Genomic DNA, 26,037 nt, shown 5'->3' with positions numbered 1-26,037 from the left:
TATTATAGGTAAAACAATAAGAATTGTTTCAGTACATCTCTAATTACATTAATAATAACGGAAATGATGACGTAAATGTAAATTAATTTGATCGATTATGTAAAACGAGCATGTATTATTTATTTATATCAGTGGTTTAACAGTAAATTTAATAAACATATATGCAGTTTATTGCCAGGGATATTTAATGACATATTAGTGGATATATTAAACTATGTAAGCAATAAAATGTATTGACAGCTTATATATGCCTAATACCGGGACTGTGTTAATGTAAATATTTTCATATTATTACTATTTTACAAAATAGCGGATGAAAGTAATTATTTAAATAAAAATCCCAGTAAAGAGTTGCATAACTTTTCAGGTAACAACATTGAAAACTGCGTGTAGCGTCCATTTCTTATGATATTTTACTGTTAAAAAACGTTTTATATTATTAAATTAATTATTATAAAATGTCAAGAAGCTTAATTTTGAGAATCGATATGAGTTTTATAAAATTAGTAAATGCCAATAACGAGTAAAATCATCATTAAGTCCGACCTACTCGAAATACGACACACGACCTCTCTCTCTCTCTCTCTCTCTCTCTCTCTCTCCCTACCCCTGCGATCTTTACCCACCAAAATTTAACAGCATTAGAACCGTTAATACTCAAACCTACCTGCAAAATTTCAGAAATTTTCCACAAAAATTAACGCGTTGTTAAGCTTCAAAAAAGGGTGAAGATAATCACGCTTTTTCCTCATACATACATATACATACTCGTACAGAAAAAAAAACCGAATTTTTTGCATTTTTTCCAACTCGACATCTCAAGAATCTGAGATTGTCTCAGACAACCTCTGACTCTGAAAATGTAAGTTTAGGGGGTCATTTTTTGATCGATCGCCTTACTTTCCCTCTGCTATGTAAAAGAAAATTATGTTTAAATATATTAAAACTTCAATTATACGTTTACTTTTAAAACTGAAATAATAAAAAAAAAACATATAGACTTACGTACGGAAAACTGGTTATGATAAAAGAGGCAAATGTCCTTGCAACGTACTATAGAAGTGTACCCGCGACCCCAAGCCTTACACGAGGGGTCGCGAGTAAAAGAAAAAGACAAGTGCTTGTAGGACCTACACTACAATAAAAAAAACCCTGCAATCTCAGTGAGAAGGCTGTGCCTGTTTATTTTACAATACAATTGGTTTTTTTTATCGATATTTAGGTCTCAACAGAGAAAAACTTAAATACGTAGTTTTTAAAATCACCGACAGTTTTAATATGGCCTTGGGGGTCGCCAGAATTTTTTAACTTGTAAAGGGGTCGCTTATTTAAGAACGTTGAAAAACACTGTACTAACATGTTGAAAATAAACTCACCTTAGTAAGGCATATCTAAAAACTATGCATCTTTCAAAATTAATTACAATATAATAACATTCCTTGTGTATAAGACACATTCTTGCTAAGACAAAATCTTATATAATTTTTAATTAAAAAGAAATTGTAAATGCTAATAACGAGTAAAATTATGTCCGACTTTACTCGAAATACGACACAGACCCTTCTCTATCTGCTTACCCCTCGACTTTGAACCATTAAAGTTTAATAACGTCATCGCCGATAATGTACAAACATTCCTGTAAAATTTCAAAATCTTTTGACAAAAGCACGTGAGTTATTATGATTCAAACGAAGTGAATAAAATCCTGCCCCCATACACATCCATACATACAGGAAAATACCCTCAATTTTTTTTTATTTTGCATTACTCGACGTTTCAAAGTCCCCTGACCCCAAAATTGTAAAAATTTTGGAGGAGTGGACATTATATTGACTAATTTCATTTTCCCCTGTTGTTTAAAGCAGGGGGGAAAGTAAAAAGCTTAAACTATAAACATTATACGAATTTACTCACCTTTCTGTTTACGAAGGGTTCTTGCGTAAAATACAAAATTGAAGATATTCAATCAGTTGTAATATCTAATAGAATAGTATTTGTAATTTAACGCTATCGTATGACGTACCTTTAATTTAATTAATGAGCTTCTGTTGATCGCTTAATTTATGGACAAGGCCGTCCACAACATAACACCACAAACCTTGCCTGTATAATAAAGAATAAGTTTCGTGCAGACGTCACTTCTTTAACCCTCTTTACGTCATCAACCTTAAACAAGTTAGGACGGAACGTTTTTAAACCGCTATCATTTATATGATCGAGGTAATTGTAACCTATTTTACCAATTAATATTAAATTGATAATTAAAAAAGTTAAGCTACAAATGCAATATTTTAATGTTCATAAATTACATTTAAAAAGAGAACATAAGTTATGTTTTATTTAATACATTTTTGAATGCCAAATATTCAAAAAATTTGCTATGACAATGTGTTATTACGTTGTAAATATATTACAAAATATTCAAACTTACAAAATCAACTGAAAATAAATACAAATAAAGATTTTGAATTTATATCTAGTATAAATTATAAATGTAAACTCAAAAAATACTCTACTATGCTTATTAAACGTTTTATATTACTAATTATTATAAAATGACGAAAATCTTAATTTATAAAGTAAATCTGAATTTTATTTAAATACAAATGCTAATAAAGAGTTTGACACCTCGCCAGATATTACGCAACCCTGTCTATTTTCTCATCCCATCTTTCACTACCGAAATTTAATACCATAAATGCCCTTTATACACTAGCTAGTATGCAAAATTTTAGAAATTTTTCAGGAAAAGCACAGTAGTTATTAAGCTTTAAAGTGTATGCACAATATCGTGTTACTCCCCACAGTAGCAACCAAACATACAGAAGAAATCCCCATAAATTTTTTTCATTTTTCGACGATTGAGTCCAAAAGTTTAAAAGTCTTCGAAGGGGCATTTTTTCACCGATCCTCATACTTTTCCTCTGTTATTATATATATAATAGCCGGCAAAGTAACGATTCTAACGTTTTATATATTGACGAGGATGACAAGAAGTCTCTAAAGAAAGGTGACTACAACAAGAAAGATGAACACACTTTTAATTTATTGTCTGTTTTGACATTTATTTTAAAACATTTTAAGTTGATATATAGGTATATAATACCANTAAAACAATGTATTAGTATAAAAAAAGTGTAATTTTGTAAATAAATTTTCTTAAATGCAAATTACATTTTTTATTGATTTAATGTATTATAGAATTATACATTGTTAAGCATTATATATTTTAAATTTCTACAATTGAAGAAGAGGAATTACTCAATAAAAGTGATATTTTATGTTTAGAAACTTTTGTAGCTACGATTTACCTGTAACAGGAAGGTACTAAATGTTTCGTAAGATTGGAAAATTTAAATTTTAAAACATTTTTATTGTTTAGTGTTATAGTTACGTCTAAGGAGACTCGAAGGGCATTCATATCATAAAATTTTTTTAATGTATATTATTTAGGTGTACGTGACGGATATATAAAGTAGCACATAAAATGTATAGCTTAGTTTGATAAGAAAAATTTTTACTTATATTAATTAAATTATAACGTTTTATATTTATTTAATTTACCGTTTCTTGTATGATAAATCAAAAAGAAAACTGAAATTTTATAAAAGAAAACGACAATTAGATTAAATTTTCTTTAGTTACGTCATATAAAAATCACGATAATGTAGAAAAACTTGTTTTTGTTAATGACAAAAACAAGATAATATATTATATAACAATATAAATTAGAACAAATCATCAGACTTTTTACGTTTCTTTTAAATGTAATGTAATAAATAATACATTTCACTGGTCCGTACGATGCTATAACGTGCCTTTGCTATGCTACAAGTATAACGACAATTTTTAAATTTAGTGAACTAAGTTTTGAGTTTTGAAATATCTGATGATTTAATTAAATAACTACAATTAATTATTTAAAAACTCCTGGTATGGTTAGTGTTTAAACGATTGTTATACAAGAGGATAAAAATATAGGCGCATCCGGTTTCGCAATTAAATTATCTGTGAAAGTTTATTGTTATATAGATGAATATGGTAGTAAAAAAACCTTATAAGCTTTGGGTTACCATAGTAATGGTTCACATTCCTAAATTATAAATCCGAATAATAGAAAAAACACTAAACAACTCAAGATAAATAAACAGGTATCACTTTTTACACACACCTTAGGAACAAGTCTTATAGTAAATTTGCCTCTATCCTGAGGCTCTCTTCCTCCTCAATATTGTAAAATTTTCGTTTAAAATTTCAAGCCTCTGACTTGATACACAGCAATATGTTTTCCTTTATAAAAATCCAAGGACATTAAGACAATTAAAAATCTGTATAATATAAGAAATTCGTGGAAGCTTTAAAAACCTCTTCCCGTGGGGGAGGGGGTTTTTTATTGAATTGTAAACATTTTCCTTTTATACCCCAGATATAAATCATAAATGTAAGTTAATATTTATTTCAATTTTATTTTACAAGATAAGAATTTCGTATACTTTGAAATTTTTTAAATGTTTCTTAAAACATAATAATTTATTGTCATTGTAATTCTTGGAATATTTGACATTTCGTCACTAAAAGATTTAATCTTCGGTTTATGGCCTATACAATGTTCATATCCTTGGCTTATTCCTCAATTAATCGCCCGAACAATATAAAAACTTATATTCACTGAAGAGGAGCCAAAAATCGAGAAGTTGGCTGGAAAGGAATATGAATTGTTTTGAATATATTTTATATAGTTCGAGTTGAAAACACTAATCTTAAAAAACTGGTTAAGTCGCAAAATCAGTTCACTGAATTACGTTAAATAGTGGGAGGTATATATATACATACGTTGGAAGGACATTTACTTGTTTCATCACTACACTTTATTGTACTGTATATATATATATATTGCTGTACATCATTCATAGTTTAATTGTAGATTGACGTCAAGCAACGTTATTTACTTTTATAACGTTATAAATCTATTCAACATGCTTATAAATTTAAATCTTCCTGTCCTATTCAGCAAGTTAGAGTTGCTAATTTTTAAACAAACATAATTTTAATTATATTGGCATTTTAGTTCTAAATTTTAAATTCTATATTGTTTAATTCATCGTATTGTTTAAGTAAATAATTCTCTGTTATACGCGATTAATACACTGTTAAATATTAGTAATAAAGTGTTACGTATCAATATAGGTCATTGCATATCGAGTTTCGTGATTTTAAATAGTTTATTTTTAATTATAAAAGTTAATGTGACCAAATAACCTTTGTATATGTATAAAAAAGGATAAAAAAACTAGTCTTACTTCGAGTTTATTCGCTTCGAGAACAGGAAAACCTCACATTTTTATTTAAAATTTAAACTAATCAGCATCAAGCTTGACGCCGTTTTTAGTAATTATTAAAGTTTTAATTTAAAAGATATTTCATTGTCAAAATGAATATAAAAGATTCAATATATCCAGAAGAGAAAGAAGAATTTCCTTGGGACGAGAAGAGCCTTCAATCTTTTAAAAAAACTATAAGTAAGTAAACATTTTAAAATTATAATGAAGCTNATATATATATATATTTAAAAAGTTATTAATAAGATAATTTTATATTAATGTGCTTTAATATTAATTAAATTACTGTTATATCATGTTTATTAATATATTGTTATTAAATAATTTTATTTATTAAAAGTGTTAAAGATAAAATTAAACTAAATTTTATTAAAATTAAACTACCTTTTTGTACGAGTTTAAATACCAGATATGTCTAGCCTCGTGTCTCCTCACCCTTTTGCCCCATTGTGGCATGGCTAAACCCGTGTACAATACGATTTAGAAGGCCCTTTTAATGCCCATGGAGTGAAAAAAAGTCAGAAGTAAATAATAATAACAATAGTAATAATAAATAATGCGAATAATATAAGGAAAAATTAGTTTTTAATTACTTATAAGGACCGTTGAACTCCTATATAACATGTTTTATGTCTATTATTTAGGTTTATGTTACAGATAAATGAAGTAGAAGTGTGATTCTATATAAGTAAATTCGTACCATTTTTATAACAATATTTACAATTAAATTATTAAAATTTCAATGTCTTTAATTTGTTACTTTTAATTTTTCTTTCATTGTTATCAAGGAGTTCTTTTTAATCCAATAAAGCTGTATTATATTATACAAAAAATAGTCTAAGTGTTTTATAAGTATAGAATACGATATATTTGATAACCCCGATATATGCAGAAAACTGGCTTTTACAGGTTAAAAAGTTTAAAATTAAATTATTCTAATTTATTTTGTGACGTGTCATGTTTTTAAAGATTGCATTGGAAAATAACGAAAAAACGTGGAGTTTACTGGATTTTTTTCACGTTTGTAACACTCGAACAGGGGCTAGTTTACCATATAAATCTACCCCTCTTAAGTTTCGTATAATATTACATATATGGATTAATTTTATAAGGCTATAGCCCTATACAATTAATTTATATATGTAAAATTAGAACTTTTGTGACTTATTAAACACCAGGACAAACTAAAAGAATGTAATAAGAATAATGAAAGAGTATGAAATAAGGCATTAATTATGTTCAATGAATTGATAACTTTAAGTAGTAAATTTAATTGTGATAATATAAAACAAGAGATCAATGAATTTTAGAATAAAATACTTAAAATTAATTTTGTTATTCATGATCAAATTAACTTAGTGTAATGTAGATAGGGGATTAATTTCATATGTTGATGTGTGGAATTATTAATTTATATTGGATGAAAATCGAGAAATTTTTCAGACTTTCTATGCAAATACATAGCATAGAAAGTCTGCTATGTATTTGCAGACTTTCAATCTTTTACTTTGCAATCTTTTACTTTATGGTCCTTTAGGCCACATCTCTTACATTCCTCCTGCATCCCTCTGTAATAAACCAATACTTTTCTTCCAAATATTTCGACATAATTCGGAACATTTATCTTTTTTAGTAGAAGTACTCTATATGTGCCTGTCTTTATTACTGGAAGTCCATCAAATTGATGTGGAGTTATTCTCAGCACCTTTCCATATTTTTCTAAAATTTTTCTTAAATTATTTTCATCCATTTCTACTGGAACATATCGAATAGTTAATCGCAGTAATTCTTTTTCGATACTTTTTATGATGAATTTTTTATCTTTTACTTGTATTTCTTCTCCAATTATTTTATTCTTTGCTTCTACTGACGACAGCCCTATTTCGACTATCTTTCCAGGCATAAAGCATACTTGCTCGATTCTCCCGACGCCCTCTAATAGCGGATTTATAGCATGAATTAAATTCTGTATTTCTGGTTTCCTTTCTTGGTCTTCCATACATATTCTTACAGTCCGAATAGCAAAATTAATTTTTTCATCTTTCTTTTCAGATTCATCTGGCAGCACTTCTTCGTCGTCACTAGCCATAACAGCCATCGACAATGTTCCCTCTCCCGGGTCGGGAGACGTCGGCCGAGGAAAAAAATCAGCGAAGTCATCCTCCAGTGTCTCCATCCTTTTACTGCCACACTCCTTGCTACTTGACTTGCGGAATCTTCCACAATATATCCGGCTCTGATCGCCGGGTTGGAAAATTTAAGCTTTTTTATAAATATTTTAATATTAATAATTATATTTTTATCATTTAAATTAGAAGATCAAGGGATTAAATGTTGTATGGATGACATTTTTCTTCTGGGTTTCCTTCGCGCAAGAAAATTTGACTTGCAAAGATCGCTTCAGCTGCTCAAGAATTACTATAACATAAGAGTAAACTATCCACAATACTTTAAGGATCTTCTTCCTTCCAAGATGGAGTACGTTTTGAACCTGAAAATTTTGCAATTTCTTCCAAATCCTGACCAACATAGATGTTATATTTGCATCTTTCGAATTGGTAAGTAGGAATTTCGTTACTTGTTGAGAGTTATAAGAAAAAAAAATTCGTATCTGATTCTATTCGTAAAATGACACTCTACTTCCATAAACTCCAAACTGCATTAAAATTAGTGCATGCATATATAACAGAGGAATAGAATAACGATCAGTCAAAAAAATGACCTCCAAAATTTTTACATTTTTGGACTCAGGAAACCTTGAAACGTCAAGAAATTCAAAATCTTGAAACAAAAGAAATCTAAAGTCAAAAAATCCTCCAAGAAATCCAAAATGTTTTTGGATTTCTTGGAGGATTTTTTCAAGGTTTCAAGGTTCCAAGGATTTCTTTAAGGTTTCAAGGTTCACAAAATTACTGGGACAAAGAAATGACACTAAATAGATACGTCATTACTGCGAAGCCTACAGAACTTTCCTGTGTGGTGTAGTAGTGTTTTGCCCCTGTACATCATACGTTTCCTGTTAACAACAGAGTCGTGCCGGTTGTATATATAACTCCGTTCAGGGGAAAATATCTGAATTGAAATAACTTAACATGCGTTACGTTATTTCAAGTTCATGTATAGTTAATCTGGTCCTTTTCTCTTGCGATATTCACGAGGACATGCTTAACTACCAGGAAATCTGGCATTATTATTTATATTTACAGATAATATTCGTATTCTTTGTAGTTTATTCGATTGTATGTGTAGGCTACCTATAATTTAAATATTATTCAATATTTTTATTTATTTATTTTTAAGTATAATTAATAATAATGAAAACTGTTTCTGTATTTTATCTTAGTCAATTGGGATACATCTATTGCGGGTATAACTGATATAATACGTGTCATAACGCTTTTTATGGACTTTCAATTGAATTTTCATCGAACACAAGTTAAGAAAATCGTTTGTATCATAGACGCAAGTGGATTAAATTTGTTACATTTCTATCATCTATCACCCAGAGCCATAAGTTCTATAGCAATGCTTTTATTCGTAAGTAACTTCTTATATTATTAATATATGTAGATATAAATTAATATAAAATGTCAAGTGTATGAAATTTAATACAGTAGTACACGAATTTGCTTTTTAATTTCGTCAAGTGATAATAATAATAAAAATATAGTATTTTTATTGTTAACTATAACCCTACTCGAGACATCACATAATTTTATTTATATCCCCACCCTCTTGGCATTTAACCATCAAAATTTGAAACCGTCAATCTCCCTAATACATTAACCACCCTTCAAAAGTTATTAAGCTTTAAAGCTGTTATTTAATACTGTATATTTATTAATGTGATAAATTCTAGTGATTAAAGGTCGAATAAGTAGAAAGATAAAGAGGTACGTGTCTCATATCTGTTTTGTATATACAGAATTTTAAGAATTTACATATAATTTAACTACTTAATAAGAAAGAAATTGATCTTATAGACAATAACAGTTCACGTTATAAATATATTAATGAGGTTTTATATATACATTTTTTTCCGAATAGAAAGATTCTTATCAAATTCGTTATAAGGCATTACATTATGTGAACATGAACGTCATATTAAAAGCTTTACTAAGTGTTTTTCTTCCACTTCTATCAGAAAAACTCCGGAAGAGGGTAAGAAATGGCAATTTTTAATACTTGAAAGTGAAACACTATACTTAGTAATGTCTCAAATTGTATTTTATTTTATTTTTCATCGTGGTATTTTGTTATTATGTATCTGATGTGTGAAACAACTTGTAAAAATTAAATTTAAATTGCAGATACATTTGCATTCTGATATGGAAACTTTGCACGAATTCATCAGTCCAGATTGTCTGCCTTTAGAATTTGGAGGAAATTTGCCAAGTTTCGATCCTACTGAAGCCAATGACATGCTTAGATCTAACGAAGAATTCTTCCGAAAAAACGAAGAATACGTGAAATTGTACGAAGAAGAAACAAATAAAAATTTCAGACAAGGCAGATTTAGATACATCGGTGAAGATTTAGAAGAAGAAAAAATTGAAAAATTTATAGAAAAATCAGAAGACAAATTTAAAAGTCATTGTGACGATCCAGAAGCTTTTTTAGCTGCTTTGAAACAAGATTCTGAATTTGAAATAAGTCATCTTTAAATTTTGTGTAAATTCATTTTGAATCGAGAAAGCAAAATTTCACATTAGTGACTTCTTAATACACTCATTTGTAAAGCAATCTCTGAAAAAAAGTTTAGCATCGAAAATAATTTTTCCTAATTAAGCTCACACAATAAATTATAATTTTATAATTATCGTAACTCAAACTATCAAATACAGCAAATTCCCGATGTTTCACACTGTAATTGATAAATAGAAATATTCGAGAAGTTCGTTATTATCACGATAGTAACAATATAACATAATAAACTGTAAAATTAAAATTAGAGTTCACGCATTGTTCAACAAGTTATTATTATTATTATTTTTAGCTATATTTAGGAAAGTTTTTATGAATGCGTAAAGTTTAATTTTAGTTTTACAATAAAATTTGTTATACAGTTTGTATACATTTTTTAATTTTATCAACAGAACAAGCAGGAATTACCGTTACTTTTATCCTGTTCTTTATCTCACTTTTCCCTTCTTCGTCCATCTGTTATCCTCAGGAAATAGAAGAAAGAATGTCATTTCGATTACATTAATACCACACAAAACATTGAAAATATTAACTATTATAAAGGGTTTATTTTTCATTTTATATCAAATTTTAAATGCTATTTATAAGACATTATATGAAATTTATTACCACATATTTTATGTTAAAGTCAAATCTTATAAAGCCATGACATGATAACAAAAGAAAATGAGGTATACGGGAAGTGCAGAATCTAGGACACCGGGTAATGCCGGATATTAAATATTGTCAACAATAAAAAGTTCGCAGCACTGTTATCTTGCTTCATAATTCATATCAGACAGGTAAGACGTTGTTCGCACGTTTTTATTCTTGTTTCATTCAGCTCTTTCGATGAGCACTTATCACAAGTATCTCAATAAATATCGTTAATAATGTGTTTCATACCATAAATCAGAATATAGATAAGGTATGTGTTCAAAGCTGGGGTAGAATCAAACGTGGCAACTTGAAATAATCATGGACAGCTTTATTACAAACAAATTCCAATGCCGAAATAATAGCATTCAATTGCGATTATACGGATAAAGAGAAACTTTAAAAAGGTAAAATATTAACGAAATAATTTGAAATATCTATAGAAGATCCGTTTGTTAATTAAACACAATAACTTATTCAATTAGATTTAAAATAACGGATAGATTTTCACACAATTAAAGATATAGGACAAACTAAGTTTACATTTGTTTTTTGTCCAATTACCTGGAACAAAAACAGTTTCTGGTGTATGTTTCGTTCCTAATCATTAGACATGACGAAACTGAAGAAAACTTTCTTTCTTCAGTTCACCATTAATTCTTCACTCTTTTATTGTTTATTAAACTTTAGTAAATTCAGAACGAAATTAAAATTTTAATAAATTTCCTTTATTTTTACGACGTTTTATGTATTTTTTTCAAAATTTTCAAAATTCGACTTAATTCCATACTTAATTTTGAAAAATAAATTATGTAAATTTTGCAGGAAACAAAAATACATTTTTATTTAAATTCTTCTAAAGTTTATTTTGAAGTGGAAGGCTTATCCAAATTAAAGAATTCCTTTTTCTTCTTCATCATTTCCAATCTGCTTCTGCTAATCAGTTCAACTGCTGTCAATATATCTGGATCTTCTGTTTCTTCAATTTCCTGTCAAAAATAACAATTTAATGTTTGAACGAAAGTACTTTCGGTAAGATAATTGATTTCTCTTTTAGTTTCCGATTAATATAAACAATTGACAATGAACTGTAATTTTTTTTAATATACGCGTCAATAATACTTTTATATTCGTAAATTACTTTACTGAAATTCACATTTACATTATATATATATATATAATTGTCTTTAACAGATTTGACATTATACTTTTTATATCTTAGTTAATAAGTTACTGATTTTTAGAACCGAAAGCCCTAAATATATCGGTGGGAAAATCATGAAGTATTGCCGTATTTTAAAGTTATCGAAGTATTTACGAAATGTAAATCTGAATTACGGGAGTTCATTTGTAAGGAAGAAAAAGGTTACATCACTAAATATTTTTGTTTCGGCATATTTTCTTGTAATCTAACTTATTTTTTATTATATACTATAATTCGAAAGTTAGGCGTAGAAGAAAATACTTCTCACTGTACACAAAAGGTACACAGCATGATATTCTGATATTTCTAAAAATCCGACAACGTGGAAATCTTTTCTTATGCTCATTACTCAATATAAAATCGTGTAATTATTACAGTCGACCCCCCTATAAGAAATAGATACGTTCCAATTTATTAGGAATCCGATTTCTTACAAGTCGTTCCAATCACAGCCCGACACGTGTCAAGTTTACGGACTACGGCTGATTGAAAGGTTTTCTTCCATAAAATTAATCGATTCTACACTAATCCGACTCAACATTTCCAAAATACGTATATTTTTTCGTAGTTTTATAGGAATCGTAATTATAGGGACCGTAATTATAGGGGGGTCGACTGTANTCGTCTATAATATATTTTTCAGGACTTACTTCTGTTGACGAAATTGATGCAGGAAAGTGCATATGAGATTGAGCAATATTTTGTCCAGAAGTTGCAATACGCTGCGACGTTTCTTCTCTTCGATGTTGCTACACAATTGAAAAATACGCTCAGTACAACAAGCAAGGTGAGTTACAATCACCTGATAAATATAATTTAACAAGTATTAATTAAATCGCTTTATATGTCTTAAATCACACAGTGAGGTTCATAGATATATATAAATCTGTTTAAAGAAACATACTGTATATTGTACTAAAGATTGATAAATCAGAGATAAATATTATCAGAAATATATTTTTCAAGCGTTGTTTCGAATAATGCACATCTGTAATCAGAAAATTCCCAGTAAATTGGGATTTTGAATAGTTGATTTGCAGCTTTTCAGAGAAAACTGGGTGGATTACGGGATGAACTTTATGTATAATGCCGCATCAGAGAATAAAATTACAAGCGATGCACTGCTCTGATTTTTATGATTTTAATTAGATTGTACTGTATTTGGTCCCAATAAATAATCGTCAGATATATGAGCATAGTAAAGCGTAATCGGTTCAATCGTTAATTGTAGGATTATGCTTTTTTGATATAAGTATAACAGATAGAATGTTTTATAACACAATATTCAAGATACAATTGCTTTTTAAAACATATGTTGTTTTTACCTCAGATGTAAATTTTTGTCTTGAATGTTTCGCTCGCATGTGAACTTTTAAATTTGACTTAGTTACATATTTTCTCAAGCAAATGTCACACTGGAATGGACGTTCTCCCGTGTGTGTTCTCATGTGTTCTTTTAAAGCGTATTCTGATTGACATCGTTGCTTGCACAACTTGCACGAATATTTTTTTAAATCTCTGTATCTCGGTGGAAGCTAATCCATAAAATTGATTTAAAAATTTAATAATTATACAAAACAAATATGAAATTTTCAAGTAAAAGTTGATAATATGTTTATTATTCTAATACATGATTTTGAAACTACGTAAGGAAACTATTCATATATTACTTATAATAAATTAAACCTGCTGATGTAAAATAAAATATTTGTTTATAAAATAGTATAATAAATATATAATGTATAATATATGGAATCTCAGTGTTTTGAAAAAGCTGTTGTGTATTTTATGATTAAAATGATTTAATATTAAAAAATATTGGCAAAATGATAACTGTTCAAACAATAAAACATTTACAAATGTGCTGACGAGAGAATCGTTGCATTCTTCTAGGGACATTACATGTGGCATTTAATTCATTTTAAGAGAAGTCGTATATTAATTTCTTTGCTTCAAATAAGCAGTTTATTAGTTTACCAGGAAAACACACACTGCATAAACTAGAATCAGAATGATTATGAATAAAGAAACAAAACAGAATAAAAATCTGTGATAAATACGAGTAACGAGATCTTTTGCGGAACTGGACTGTTCTAAAATGACACTACAAATTCTAGAACATTTCATGTCAGTGTTTCTTTGTGATTTATTACGTTAAAGGTTAGCAAAAATGCATCAACATACATACTTCGTCAGGTGAAGACAACTCTTCGTAATGTTTAACAAAAACATGTGTGTCCAAATAATCTTTTCTTGAAATAGGTAAACCGCAATACTTGCAATTATACAATTGTTTTCGTGAATGTGTTAATTGGTGTCTGTTTAACAATGACTTCCTTATTGTAGAATATTCACACTCATCACATTTGAATGGCTTTTCTTTTAAATGAGTCCTTTTGTGAGTTTTCAAACTTTCAATATGCATGTATTGTTTTAGACAAACATCACATGTTAATTTGCTGCAAGCAGGATTGTTCTTCAGATGGTCATCGAATAGTTGTTGTGTAGAATACTGATTTTTACAGATCTTGCATTCGATGACGTCTTTGTTGTCATTTGAAGTAGTAAGGAAGAGAAAGGATACATCACTAAATATTTCTGTTTCGGCATATTTTCTTGTAATCTAACTTATTTTTTTATTATATACTATAATTCGAAAGTTAGGCGTAGACAAAAATACTTCTCACTGTACAAAAAAGGTACATAGCATGATATTCTGATATTTCTAAAAATCCGACAACGTGTACATCTTTTCTCATGCTCATTACTCAATATAAAATCGTGTAATTATTATTTTATTACGTAATGATTACATGGTTTATAATTAATCGATTACTATTTCCTTATTCAGTAAGAGTTCTAATATTTCATAAATTACCATTGAAGTGGATGAAGCGTCATGAGTTTGACTGTGCTTATGTTGTAACCACTTTTTCTTCCAGTTTGTACTAAAGGAACACTGATCACATTGGTATAATGTTTCAGAAGAATGAGAAGTTTTTTCTCTGTCATTGTCTTTGGTATGTTCCTCGTGCGTTACTTCTGTTGACGAAATTTTATCAGGAAGGTGAATATCAGATTGTGAAATATTCTGTTCAGAGGTTTGAATACGCTGTGACGTATCTTCTCTTCGAAATATCTACACAATTGATAAACACGATTAACTAGACAGTTCTATTTAGTGTTTTTCTCTTAAATTTTAAATTGAACTGAAAATGTAGATCGGAATTTTAAGATGATAATCAATCCCACTAGATCATTACATACATTGTTTTATAATGGTGATTACGAAAAGATGGCCGGTAATTACGGTATCGCAGTTATGCAAAATAGCGCATCAGACAATACATTTACCAGTGATGCGCTACACTGATTTTTATGAGTTAAAATAGACTGTATTTGGACCGAATATTTATAATTATCTGATTTATGAGCAAAATAAAGCATAATCGTTTAACTTGTTAATTGCACGTTTATGCTTTTTTGATATAAGTATAACAGATAAAGATATAATTTTCTTTAACACAATATTCGAAGTATAATTACTACTTAATTCATATATTGTTTTTACCTGAGATGTACATTTTTCTGTTGAATGTTTTCGCAGCTTGTGAGTTTTTAAATTTGATTTATCTGCAAATCTTTTCGAGCAAATCTCACACGTAAACGGGCGTTCTCCTGTGTGTTTTCTCATGTGAATTTTTAGACCGTATTCTGATNATTTTTCAGTAATTCCATTCTGGAATCCACAAATTTAATAAAAATTCAATGTACGTGACTTTATTTTCGAAAGACAGTTGGATGCAAGTACAAACGTCCATGCTCCCTGTGGCTATTAAGCGCACGTTGAAGGATTTAGGGACAAAATAATGCACTGCGTGCGCCGTAAGCAAATTGAGATCTATAACTTAACAAAACACAAAAACAATGCAATCGACGTCGAGCGAACGTAGGAATCTCCTGTTCGTAAGTTATATTTATAACGATAGTTTTTCGTGCCTAGAAGCTGCAAGGATTGCCCTCTAGTATGGCCAGTAACTGTTTTCTTCTGGTCAGAGAACACATACTCTTTCTGTCTTAAATTCTTACAACACAACTGTTCCAATTATCAATTTTTTACATACACATTTAAACATATTTCAGCGCTCGAGGTAAATAGAGTGAAAGATAATTCATATATATTATTTGTAATTAAAAGTTTTTAATTACAAAATTGCACTACTTCGCTACAATTCTATCGCGATACCAGAAAGATGTGTGGTTTCTAGAAATAAGATTTGAAAGTTGAGTAAGAAGATTTTATCGTGGTTCAACTACATTGAGATTCATTTTCGAAGGGAGAAAAGGTGAATAAAATGCGCGGTAGGTGACGGTCAAGAAAGTCTGGAATTGGAACAAGTGGATGAGTATCTAAAAAGAACTAAGGAGTCGATGCAATGAAAATGTGAGGAAATGTGATAGAAAACGCAGATTTGAAGCAAAAGATGTGCATCTGGAAAGGAAGGTCTGCATAAGGATATATCTGTATCTACTGTATGTATATTTTTGTTAAAAGATTACATTCAAACAATTACTTGTTTATAGCAAGTAATTATTTCGAAATTCATTATAAATAAACATATTTTACTAAAACTAATTATAACTTTTCGATAATAAATGTATTAATAATTTGATTAACGTTTACTTCGGTATATTTATAGTTTCTGCCAGCATTACAATATTTTTCCTTTTTATATGTTGACAAACTCTTTAAATCTTAACATGAGTTCAGCCAGGCAAACAATAGAAAAACTGAATGATGACGGGACACGAAATATCCGAGGTTATCGACCTGCCTGGATTCTTTCCAGATTCACTTTTTAATGTTTTTGTTAAAAATTTTATGACTTATAAATTATACTTTACGTATTAAATTTACGATAACATAAATGCGTCCTTATAAATGAGAATGTTTGTTTGGATGTTTGTTTGCATTACACTACTAGACCGTTCGACCAATTGCTACGAATGTCGACACTTTTGTTCAAATACTTTTAATTTAGATAATGTCGTTCATTATATTTCAAAATATCCATTGGATTTCTGTAAATCAATTAATTTCTACTTCATTTGATTTGCTGATTTACACGTAACATCCTCTATTAACGTAAATTTCAACAAAATAACAAACTAAATATAATTCTTACCGAAAAAATATAATTTCAAATATATATATATATATTACATTCATGTAATTACTGTGACAACGATACAATGAGAAATAGCATTTACTCAGTACATTAGCACTCAGACAGGTAACAGATAGCATTTGCCTGTGTGCGATCGAAAATATTATCCTGTGAAAAGTCTATTAGTATTTAATTTTCCACTTTTAACGACTCGGGTTTTTTTCATTTCTGAATAATATTTTCCTAATTCTAATAAGTGTTTTCAGCATAAAACCAACAAACACTTGTAGGTAATTAATTGTGGGTGCAGGCATGGCCAACGGGCCGACGACTTGAAGTTTCCAGGTTTTTTCACCTAAATAGATTCAACTTTTCATAAATGTTTTCGGGGATTCATTCCTCCGGCACATCGCTCACGTGTCGTGTTGCAGTAACGCAATAAACTAATTCAAACGAGCGATTATTTATTGTGAGTTATGCAACCTGCAATTTTTGGTCACAATCTTTTCAACTTTTTAGTGGTTGTTTTATTTCTGTACATCATACTTTTCCTGTTAGCAATAGAGTTGTGCCAGTCATGTATCTAACTTCGTTGGGAAAAAAGTGTGATTCGGAATAACGTTACTTCCATCCTAAATCGGAAGTTCACGTATAGTTAATCTGGGCCTCTTAACCCCAGTCTTTCCTACACTAGTATTGCCGTTTAGGTAACTAACTATTATCTCGAGATTTAGAAAGGACACATAGGCAAACATACATAATATGTAGTGTTTCTTAAACGGACGTCCGGGATCCCGGTTGTTTTTTTAACCCGGAAAATATCCCGGGAAATTTGATTTATCCCGGGAAATCCCGCAAATTTCTTAAAAATTGACTCTTTTCTTTATTCTGTGTTAAGGTTAAGAAATTTCGCAAATAGAAAGCATAATTATCTAATTCACTGTCACAATACATTTGTATTTATTAATTTTAAACCTACCTATTAGTTTTTTTTTTTAAATTTTTGCTCGTTATGGCATGTCACAAATGGTTGATAATCAATACGTAGCTTATTTGTGGTAGGACCTTGTAAATTCTTTACTTGTCACAACCTGTAATATATGGAATAATTGTGAATACGCTGTCTTAATTTTTACCATGCCCAGTAGCTTCAATAAATGCGTAACGCCAGATTGTGCAAATTGGGCAAAGATACAAACGAGTATAAAGTCTGTAAGTATGAAGTTTTTCTTCATAAACCTGATTACTAAAGCCAAACGAATTGCCGAATTATTGAACTATAAGCTTGATGCCGCTGTTAAAGCAGTCGCGGTAGACAGATCAAAAATTCTAGAGAGCAAAAGAAGTACAGTAGAGCATCGATTATCCGACCCCCGATTAACTGTCATCTCGGTTAACCGACCGCGTTCTAATCGGCAAATTCCAATGACCGCTAGTGATGTGGCGCTACAATATTTGGCTATGTCTTGGCTACTTTAATATTATTTTTACGTGTTTTAGCTGCCAACACTGGATCAACCATAAAAAAGAGCCAGTATTTAAAAAAGGCTTAATTTTCTAATTTTTAACGAAACAATAGCGACGATTATTATTTTTAAAAAAATTTATGTTAGGCTTAACATCGATAAAAATTTAACGCGAAGTAGGTTAATAGCAATATATTAATATACTAATTACATGGGATATAATAATATACTACACTAATAATGGATTTTTTCACACTTTTCGGTTATCCGACTTTTTAATTATCCGACCAACCCCAGTTTCCAATTGAGTCGGATAATCGAGGCTCTACTGTACTACAATCTCGAAAACAAACTCGAAATCTTCCAGGATACAGGTGAAAACACACATAATATCTGTCTTCTCTTAAATGAATTAAACACGATTCCAATCACATCAATTGAATCGAAAAGGGCATTCTCTGTAGCAAGACTTTTCATTACTAAAATAGGAATTAGAGTAAGTGATCGGAGTATTGATCATTTTTGCTTTTTAAAATCTTTTTACAATATTTTGTATTATATTTTATTTAAAAAACGAAAATTACCTTCTAAGTTATAAGTCTGACCTAAGTTCAATTTTTAATTTTTAACTCAATTCAAAGCATTTCTGTTGTTGTTGTTGTTGTATGCAGTTTCCAGCAAACTTTAATAAATTTTTTTTTTTCTATTTGTATAAATTTCTACGTAATTCAAAGGTAATTTTTATTATATATCTTACACAGCATTATTAATATGATTTTGGATGATACAGAATTTTAAAATTACTTTAAAAAATGAAAAATAGTTATATTATTTAATTTAAAGATATTTTGTATACCTTAAAAATAATTAATTCTATCCCGGGATTTCCCGGCAAACAGTTCACTTTTAACCCGGAATCCCTAGACAAATAAAAGACCGGGAAATGAGAAACCCTAATGATATGTGCAGAGACACTTTATCTGACTGAGAAACCGAAAAAGACTGTTTCATCTACATTCATAATTCTTCAATTACTCATTTATTGTATATTAAGCACTTATAAAAAATTAAAGCAAGATTTAAATTTTAATACATTTTTTTATTTTTACGAAGTTTCATGTATTTTTTCGAAAATTTCACAATTCGACTTAATTTTGAAAATAGATTATGTAAATTTTGCAAAAATAAATAAATTTTTATTTAAATTCTTCTAAAGTTTATTTTGAAGTGGAAAGCTTATCCAAATTAAAGAATTCCTTTTTCTTCTCCATCAGCTTCAATCTGCTTCTGCTAATCAGTCCAACTGCTGTCAATATTTCTGGATCTTCTGTATCTTCAATTTCCTGTCAAAAATATATATAATCGTCTTTAACAGATTTGACATCATACTTTTTATATCTTAAGTACTTAATAAGTTACTGATTTTATTGTCTGCCATTAGAACCGAAAGACCTAAATTTTTCGGTGAGAAAATCATGAAGTATTGGAGTATTTTCAAGTTATCGAATTATTTACGAAATGTAAATCTGAATTGCGAGAGTTCGTTTATAAGAAAGAGAAAGGATACATCACTAAATATTTCTGTTTCGGCATATTTTCTTGTAATCTAACTTATTTTTTATTATATACTATAATTCGAAAGTTAGGCGGAAACAAAAATACTTCTCACTGTACACAACAGGTACACAGCATGATATTCTGATATTTCTAAAAATTCGACAACGTGGAAATTTTTTCTCCTGCTCATTACTCAATATAAAATCGTGTAATTATTATTTTATTACTTAATGATTACATTGTTTATAATAAATCGATTACTATTTTTTATTCAGTAATAGTTCTAATATTTCATAAATTACCATTGAAGTGGATGAAGCGTCATCAGTTTGACTGTGCTTATGTTGTAACCACTTTTTCTTCCAGTTTGTACTGAAGGAACACTGATCACATTGGTATAATGTTTCAGAAGAATGAGAAGCGTTTTCTCTATCATTGTCTTTAATATGTTCCTCATGCGTTACTTCTGTTGACGAAATTTCATCAGGAAGGTGCATATGAGATTGTGAAATATTCTGTTCAGAGGTTTGAATACTCTGTGACGTGTCTTCTCTTCGAAATATCTACACAATTGATAAACACGATTAACTGGACAATTGTATTCAGTGTTTTTCTCTTAATTTTTAAATTGAAGTGAAAATACAGATCGGAATTCTAAGGTGCTAATCAAACCCAGTAGATCATTATATGCATTGTTTTATAATGGTGATTAGGAAAAAAAGGCCGGTGGTTACAGTATCGCAGTTATGCAAAATAGCACAAAAGACTATACGTTTACCAGTGACGCGCTGCACTGATTTTTATGAGTTTAAATAGACTGTATTTAGACCGAATTTATAATACTTTGATTTATGAGCATAATAAAGCATAATCGTTTAACTCGTTAATTGCACGTTTATGCATTTTTTGATATAAGTATAACAGATAAAGATATAAATTTTATAACACAATATTCGAGATGTAAATACTTTATAAAGAATAAGTTGTTTTTACCTGAGATGTATAATTTTCTGTTGAATGTTTTCTCAGCTTGTGAGCTTTTATATTTGATTTATTTGTAAATCCTCTCGAGCAAACCTCACACTTAAATGGACGTTCTCCTGTGTGTTTTCTCATGTGAATTTTTAAATCGTATTCTGATTGACATCTTTTTGTGCAAGACTGACATTTATACTTTTCCAAATTCTTTTATCTCGGTGGAAGCTAATCCATAAAATTGTTTTAAAGTTTTAATAATTATACAAAATAAATATGAAATTTTCAAGTGAAAGTTAAAAATATATTTATCATTCTGATATATGTTTTTGAAACTACGTAAGGAAACTATTCATATATTACTTATAATAAATTAAACCTGCTGATGTAAAATAAAATATTTGTTTATAAAATAGTATAATAAATATATAATGTATAATATATGGAATCTCAGTGTTTTGCAAAAGCTGTTGTGTATTTTATGATTAAAATGATTTAATATTAAAAAATATTGGCAAAATGATAACTGTTCAAACAATAAAACATTTACAAATGTGCTGACGAAAGAATCGTTGCGTTCTTCTAGGGACATTACATGTGGCATTTAATTCATTTTAAGAGAAGTCGTATATTAATTTCTTTGCTTCAAATATGCAGTTTATTAGTTTACCAGGAAAACACACACTGCATAAACTAGAATCAGAATGATTATGAATAAAGAAACAAAACAGAGTAAAAATCTGTGATAAATACGAGTAACTGAATCACTTGCGGAAATGGACTGTTTTAAAATGACATTACAGATTCTAGTATATTTCATGTAAGTGTTTCTTTGTGATTTATTACGTTAAAGGTTAGCAAAAATGCATCAACATACATACTTCGTCAGGTGAAGACAACTCTTCGTAATGTTTCACAAAAAGATGTGTGTTTAAATGATCTTTTCTTGAAATAGGTAAACCGCAATACTTGCAATTATACAATTGTTTTTTTGAATGTGTTAATTGGTGTCTGTTTAGGTTTGACTTCCTTATTGTAGAATATTCACATTCATCGCATTTAAACGGCTTTTCTTTTAAATGAGTCCTTTTGTGAGTGTTCAAACTCTTAATATGAATGCATTGTTTTAGACAAACATCACAGGTTAATTTGCTGCAAGCAGGATTATTTTTCAGATGATCATCGAATAGTTGTTGTGTAGAATACTGATTTTTACAGATCTTGCATTCGATGACGTCTTTGTTGTCATTTGAAGTAGACGCCTTTTAAAAAATACGTCGATATTACTAACGTTTAACGGTACACATTATTATATATAATCTACTCGATATAATAATCTTTAGATTTATTTTTTGAATTAGTTTCAAAAATATAAGTACAAGATTTTAACACTTACCATTTTTATTTTATTCCAGCTTTCAACAATTCAACAATTTTGGTTAAAATATTGTTCAAATATAATTAATGAAATGCAATTGTTTATGATCAATTGTTTGATGTTTTAACAAAAAATGCCTTAATCAGATTGTTTGAGAGAAGTACAATCGAAATATTTGAGCGTGACGTTACTGAATCTTGTTTTGTCTGACTTATAAAATTTTGTTCGTTCATAAAATTTATCGATCAGCTTCGATTAAAGTTTGTCATTTTTCACTAATTTCATTGAGGAATCCACAAATTTAATAAAAAGTGAGTGTACGTGACTTCATTTTCGAAACACTGTCGGGCGCAAGTACTAACGTCCATGCTCCCTGTGGCTATTAAGCGCACGTTGAAGGATTTAGGGACAAAATAATGCACTGCGTGCGCCGTAAGGAAATTGAGATCTATAACTTAACAAAACACAAAAACAATGCAATCGACGTCGAGCGAACGTAGGAATCTCCTGTTCGTAAGTTATATTTATAACGATAGTTTTTCGTGCCTAGAAGCTGCAAGGATTGCCCTCTAGTATGGCCAGTAACTGTTTTCTTCTGGTCAGAGAACACATACTCTTTCTGTCTTAAATTCTTACAACACAACTGTTCCAATTATCAATTTTTTACATACACATTTAAACATATTTCAGCGCTCGAGGTAAATAGAGTGAAAGATAATTCATATATATTATTTGTAATTAAAAGTTTTTAATTACAAAATTGCACTACTTCGCTACAATTCTATCGCGATACCAGAAAGATGTGTGGTTTCTAGAAATAAGATTTGAAAGTTGAGTAAGAAGATTTTATCGTGGTTCAACTACATTGAGATTCATTTTCGAAGGGAGAAAAGGTGAATAAAATGCGCGGTAGGTGACGGTCAAGAAAGTCTGGAATTGGAACAAGTGGATGAGTATCTAAAAAGAACTAAGGAGTCGATGCAATGAAAATGTGAGGAAATGTGATAGAAAACGCAGATTTGAAGCAAAAGATGTGCATCTGGAAAGGAAGGTCTGCATAAGGATATATCTGTATCTACTGTATGTATATTTTTGTTAAAAGATTACATTCAAACAATTACTTGTTTATAGCAAGTAATTATTTCGAAATTCATTATAAATAAACATATTTTACTAAAACTAATTATAACTTTTCGATAATAAATGTATTAATAATTTGATTAACGTTTACTTCGGTATATTTATAGTTTCTGCCAGCATTACAATATTTTTCCTTTTTATATGTTGACAAACTCTTTAAATCTTAACATGAGTTCAGCCAGGCAAACAATAGAAAAACTGAATGATGACGGGACACGAAATATCCGAGGTTATCGACCTGCCTGGATTCTTTCCAGATTCACTTTTTAATGTTTTTGTTAAAAATTTTATGACTTATAAATTATACTTTACGTATTAAATTTACGATAACATAAATGCGTCCTTATAAATGAGAATGTTTGTTTGGATGTTTGTTTGCATTACACTACTAGACCGTTCGACCAATTGCTACGAATGTCGACACTTTTGTTCAAATACTTTTAATTTAGATAATGTCGTTCATTATATTTCAAAATATCCATTGGATTTCTGTAAATCAATTAATTTCTACTTCATTTGATTTGCTGATTTACACGTAACGTCCCCTATTAGCGTAAAATTCAACAAAATAACAAACTGAATATAATTCTTACCAAAAAAAAAAAATAATATCAAATATAGATATATATTACATTCATGTAATTACTGTGACAACGATACAATGAGAAATAGCATTTACTCAGTACATTAGCACTGAGACAGGTAACAGATAGCATATGCTTGTGTGCAATCGAAAATATTATCCTGTGAAAAGTCTATAAGTATTTAATTTTCNTCTAACAGGAAAAGTAACTTTCGTTATCATGGAATTATAACAAAACCTGCCAATTCAATATAAATGGAAAAAAAATATTATATGGAATTCAACGAAAATGAAAATTTGCTTGATAATTCAACTACGCTTGTTGGAGAACAATAAAAACACTACACTCAACAAGCCACCAATAAAACTCAACTGCCTAACCTATAACTAAAGTCTCCTTTTAATTTGTTTTTAAAAAAAGCGCTTGACAAACTTGCCCCGCATGCCGAAGTTGCCCCGGTCTCCCCTAATATTATTGCTAATAATAGTCTGTGTTTTATAAATTTAAATATTTTTTATAGCCTTCTTGGCACAATGCTACTCCAGTGGGACAAATTTTAAACCCTTTTCCCCTGTTGAATATGATTCAGAAAAAATTAAAATTTAGGTGAGTTAAAACAGCGAAATTTATTGTTAAATTTTTTGTTCAATAAAGGGGTTCGTTTCTATTATTTTTCAATATTTTCTTTTTAATAAANCTACTCCAGTGGGACAAATTTTAAACCCTTTTCCCCTGTTGAATATGATTCAGAAAAAATTAAAATTTAGGTGAGTTAAAACAGCGAAATTTATTGTTAAATTTTTTGTTCAATAAAGGGGTTCGTTTCTATTATTTTTCAATATTTTCTTTTTAATAAATTTACTTCTCACTTTCATCTACCCTTTAACCTATCATCTGCTTACTAATCAACTTCATATAAAGCAATCTTAATTTTTTAACATGCGTTTGTGGCATGTAAAAAAATTCAGTTTGTTTTATATGAAGACTTTAGTTTTACTCTACAATATTTATCTCAATTATCTAATAAAACATTTCATGTGTTCTTACACATGAATGTTTTCTACACATTTCATGTGCAGAAAACATTCATGTGTAGAAAACATTATGCTTATCTACACATCTCATGTGTAGATAAGCATAATTAATTACATCTATGGTTTGTTGTAGCAAAATAATATTACTATTATTTCATATTACCCTAAAGCAGGGGTGTCCAATCTTTTTGTTTCTCTGGGCCACATTGGAAGAAGTCATGGAGTTCTGGGCCACAAGTATATTGTGACCCAATTTTTAATATACAAGTATATTTAAGCATTTATATGTCTAGATTAAAGTAATAAGTATTAAAACTTTATCACGAAAAAGGATATTTTAAAAAATTACTTCTACAGACACTTAATTTCTACTTAGAAATAGATAATTTTCTTTATTATAAAGAAGTCAAACAAAAATTTATTTGAAAAACAAATATTTGTTTTATTTGGGGTTTAACATGTCTAGATTATAATAATAAGTATTAAAACTTTATCACAAAAAAGGATATTTTAAAAAATTACTTCTACAGACACTTAATTTTTACTTAGATTTAGATAAAATCATTTATTATAAAAGGGACAAACAAAAATTTATTTGAAAAACACAAATGTTTGTTTTATTTGGGTCTCTAATTAATAAAAAGTGACAAAACACCATTTTAAAGTGCATTTTTATTCAACTAATATACAGTAGATCCCCCTATAAAAGCGTTTCCTATAGTTATGATTCCTATAAAAATTGTGGCATTATCCGTAAACAACGGTAAAAATAACTCCTATAATACGTAAAACGTCATCGGGCAGCCGAACTACTTACCCGCCGTCCGTAGCGCCACGCTACGGAGAGATTTC

General features: G+C 29.1%; 2 protein-coding genes and 2 long non-coding RNA genes across 5 annotated transcripts; 2 read left to right on the top strand and 2 right to left on the bottom strand.

Moving 5' to 3' along the window:
• Positions 1–11,426: 11,426 nt before the first annotated feature.
• LOC111632318 (zinc finger protein 431-like) lies at positions 11,427–15,582 on the bottom strand. The gene is made up of 3 exons (XM_023376721.1): positions 15,455–15,582; positions 14,762–15,022; positions 11,427–11,668 (listed from the first exon to the last, which is right to left on the bottom strand). Exons 1-3 carry the CDS (start codon positions 15,575–15,577, stop codon positions 11,543–11,545), a joined length of 510 nt encoding a protein of 169 aa, XP_023232489.1. The 5' UTR covers positions 15,578–15,582; the 3' UTR covers positions 11,427–11,542.
• A 27-nt stretch (positions 15,583–15,609) lies between these two features.
• LOC111632319 lies at positions 15,610–16,721 on the top strand. Its single transcript, XR_002757839.1, has 3 exons — positions 15,610–15,849; positions 16,221–16,416; positions 16,584–16,721. It is a non-coding gene; the product is annotated as an uncharacterized LOC111632319 (long non-coding RNA).
• Positions 16,722–19,627: 2,906 nt separating this feature from the next.
• On the bottom strand, positions 19,628–22,260 carry LOC111632317 (zinc finger and BTB domain-containing protein 49-like). 2 transcript variants are annotated; one of them, XM_023376720.1, is made up of 4 exons: positions 21,927–22,260; positions 21,068–21,277; positions 20,377–20,637; positions 19,628–19,860 (listed from the first exon to the last, which is right to left on the bottom strand). In XM_023376720.1, the coding sequence occupies exons 2-4, from the start codon at positions 21,188–21,190 to the stop codon at positions 19,735–19,737; spliced, it is 510 nt and encodes a 169-aa protein (XP_023232488.1). In that variant the 5' UTR covers positions 21,191–21,277; positions 21,927–22,260; the 3' UTR covers positions 19,628–19,734. The 2 variants fall into 2 exon arrangements, with proteins under 2 accessions (XP_023232488.1, XP_023232487.1); XM_023376719.1 differs by having other exon boundaries at positions 21,931–22,260.
• Positions 22,261–22,880: 620 nt separating this feature from the next.
• LOC111632320 lies at positions 22,881–23,812 on the top strand. Its single transcript, XR_002757840.1, has 3 exons — positions 22,881–22,940; positions 23,312–23,507; positions 23,675–23,812. It is a non-coding gene; the product is annotated as an uncharacterized LOC111632320 (long non-coding RNA).
• Positions 23,813–26,037: the final 2,225 nt, after the last annotated feature.

This window comes from Centruroides sculpturatus, unplaced genomic scaffold (assembly GCF_000671375.1).
Source record: "Centruroides sculpturatus isolate CEXI.00-Female unplaced genomic scaffold, Cexi_2.0 scaffold435, whole genome shotgun sequence".
Lineage (NCBI taxonomy): Eukaryota > Metazoa > Arthropoda > Arachnida > Scorpiones > Buthidae > Centruroides > Centruroides sculpturatus.
This window is presented reverse-complemented; position numbering and strand designations above follow the sequence as displayed.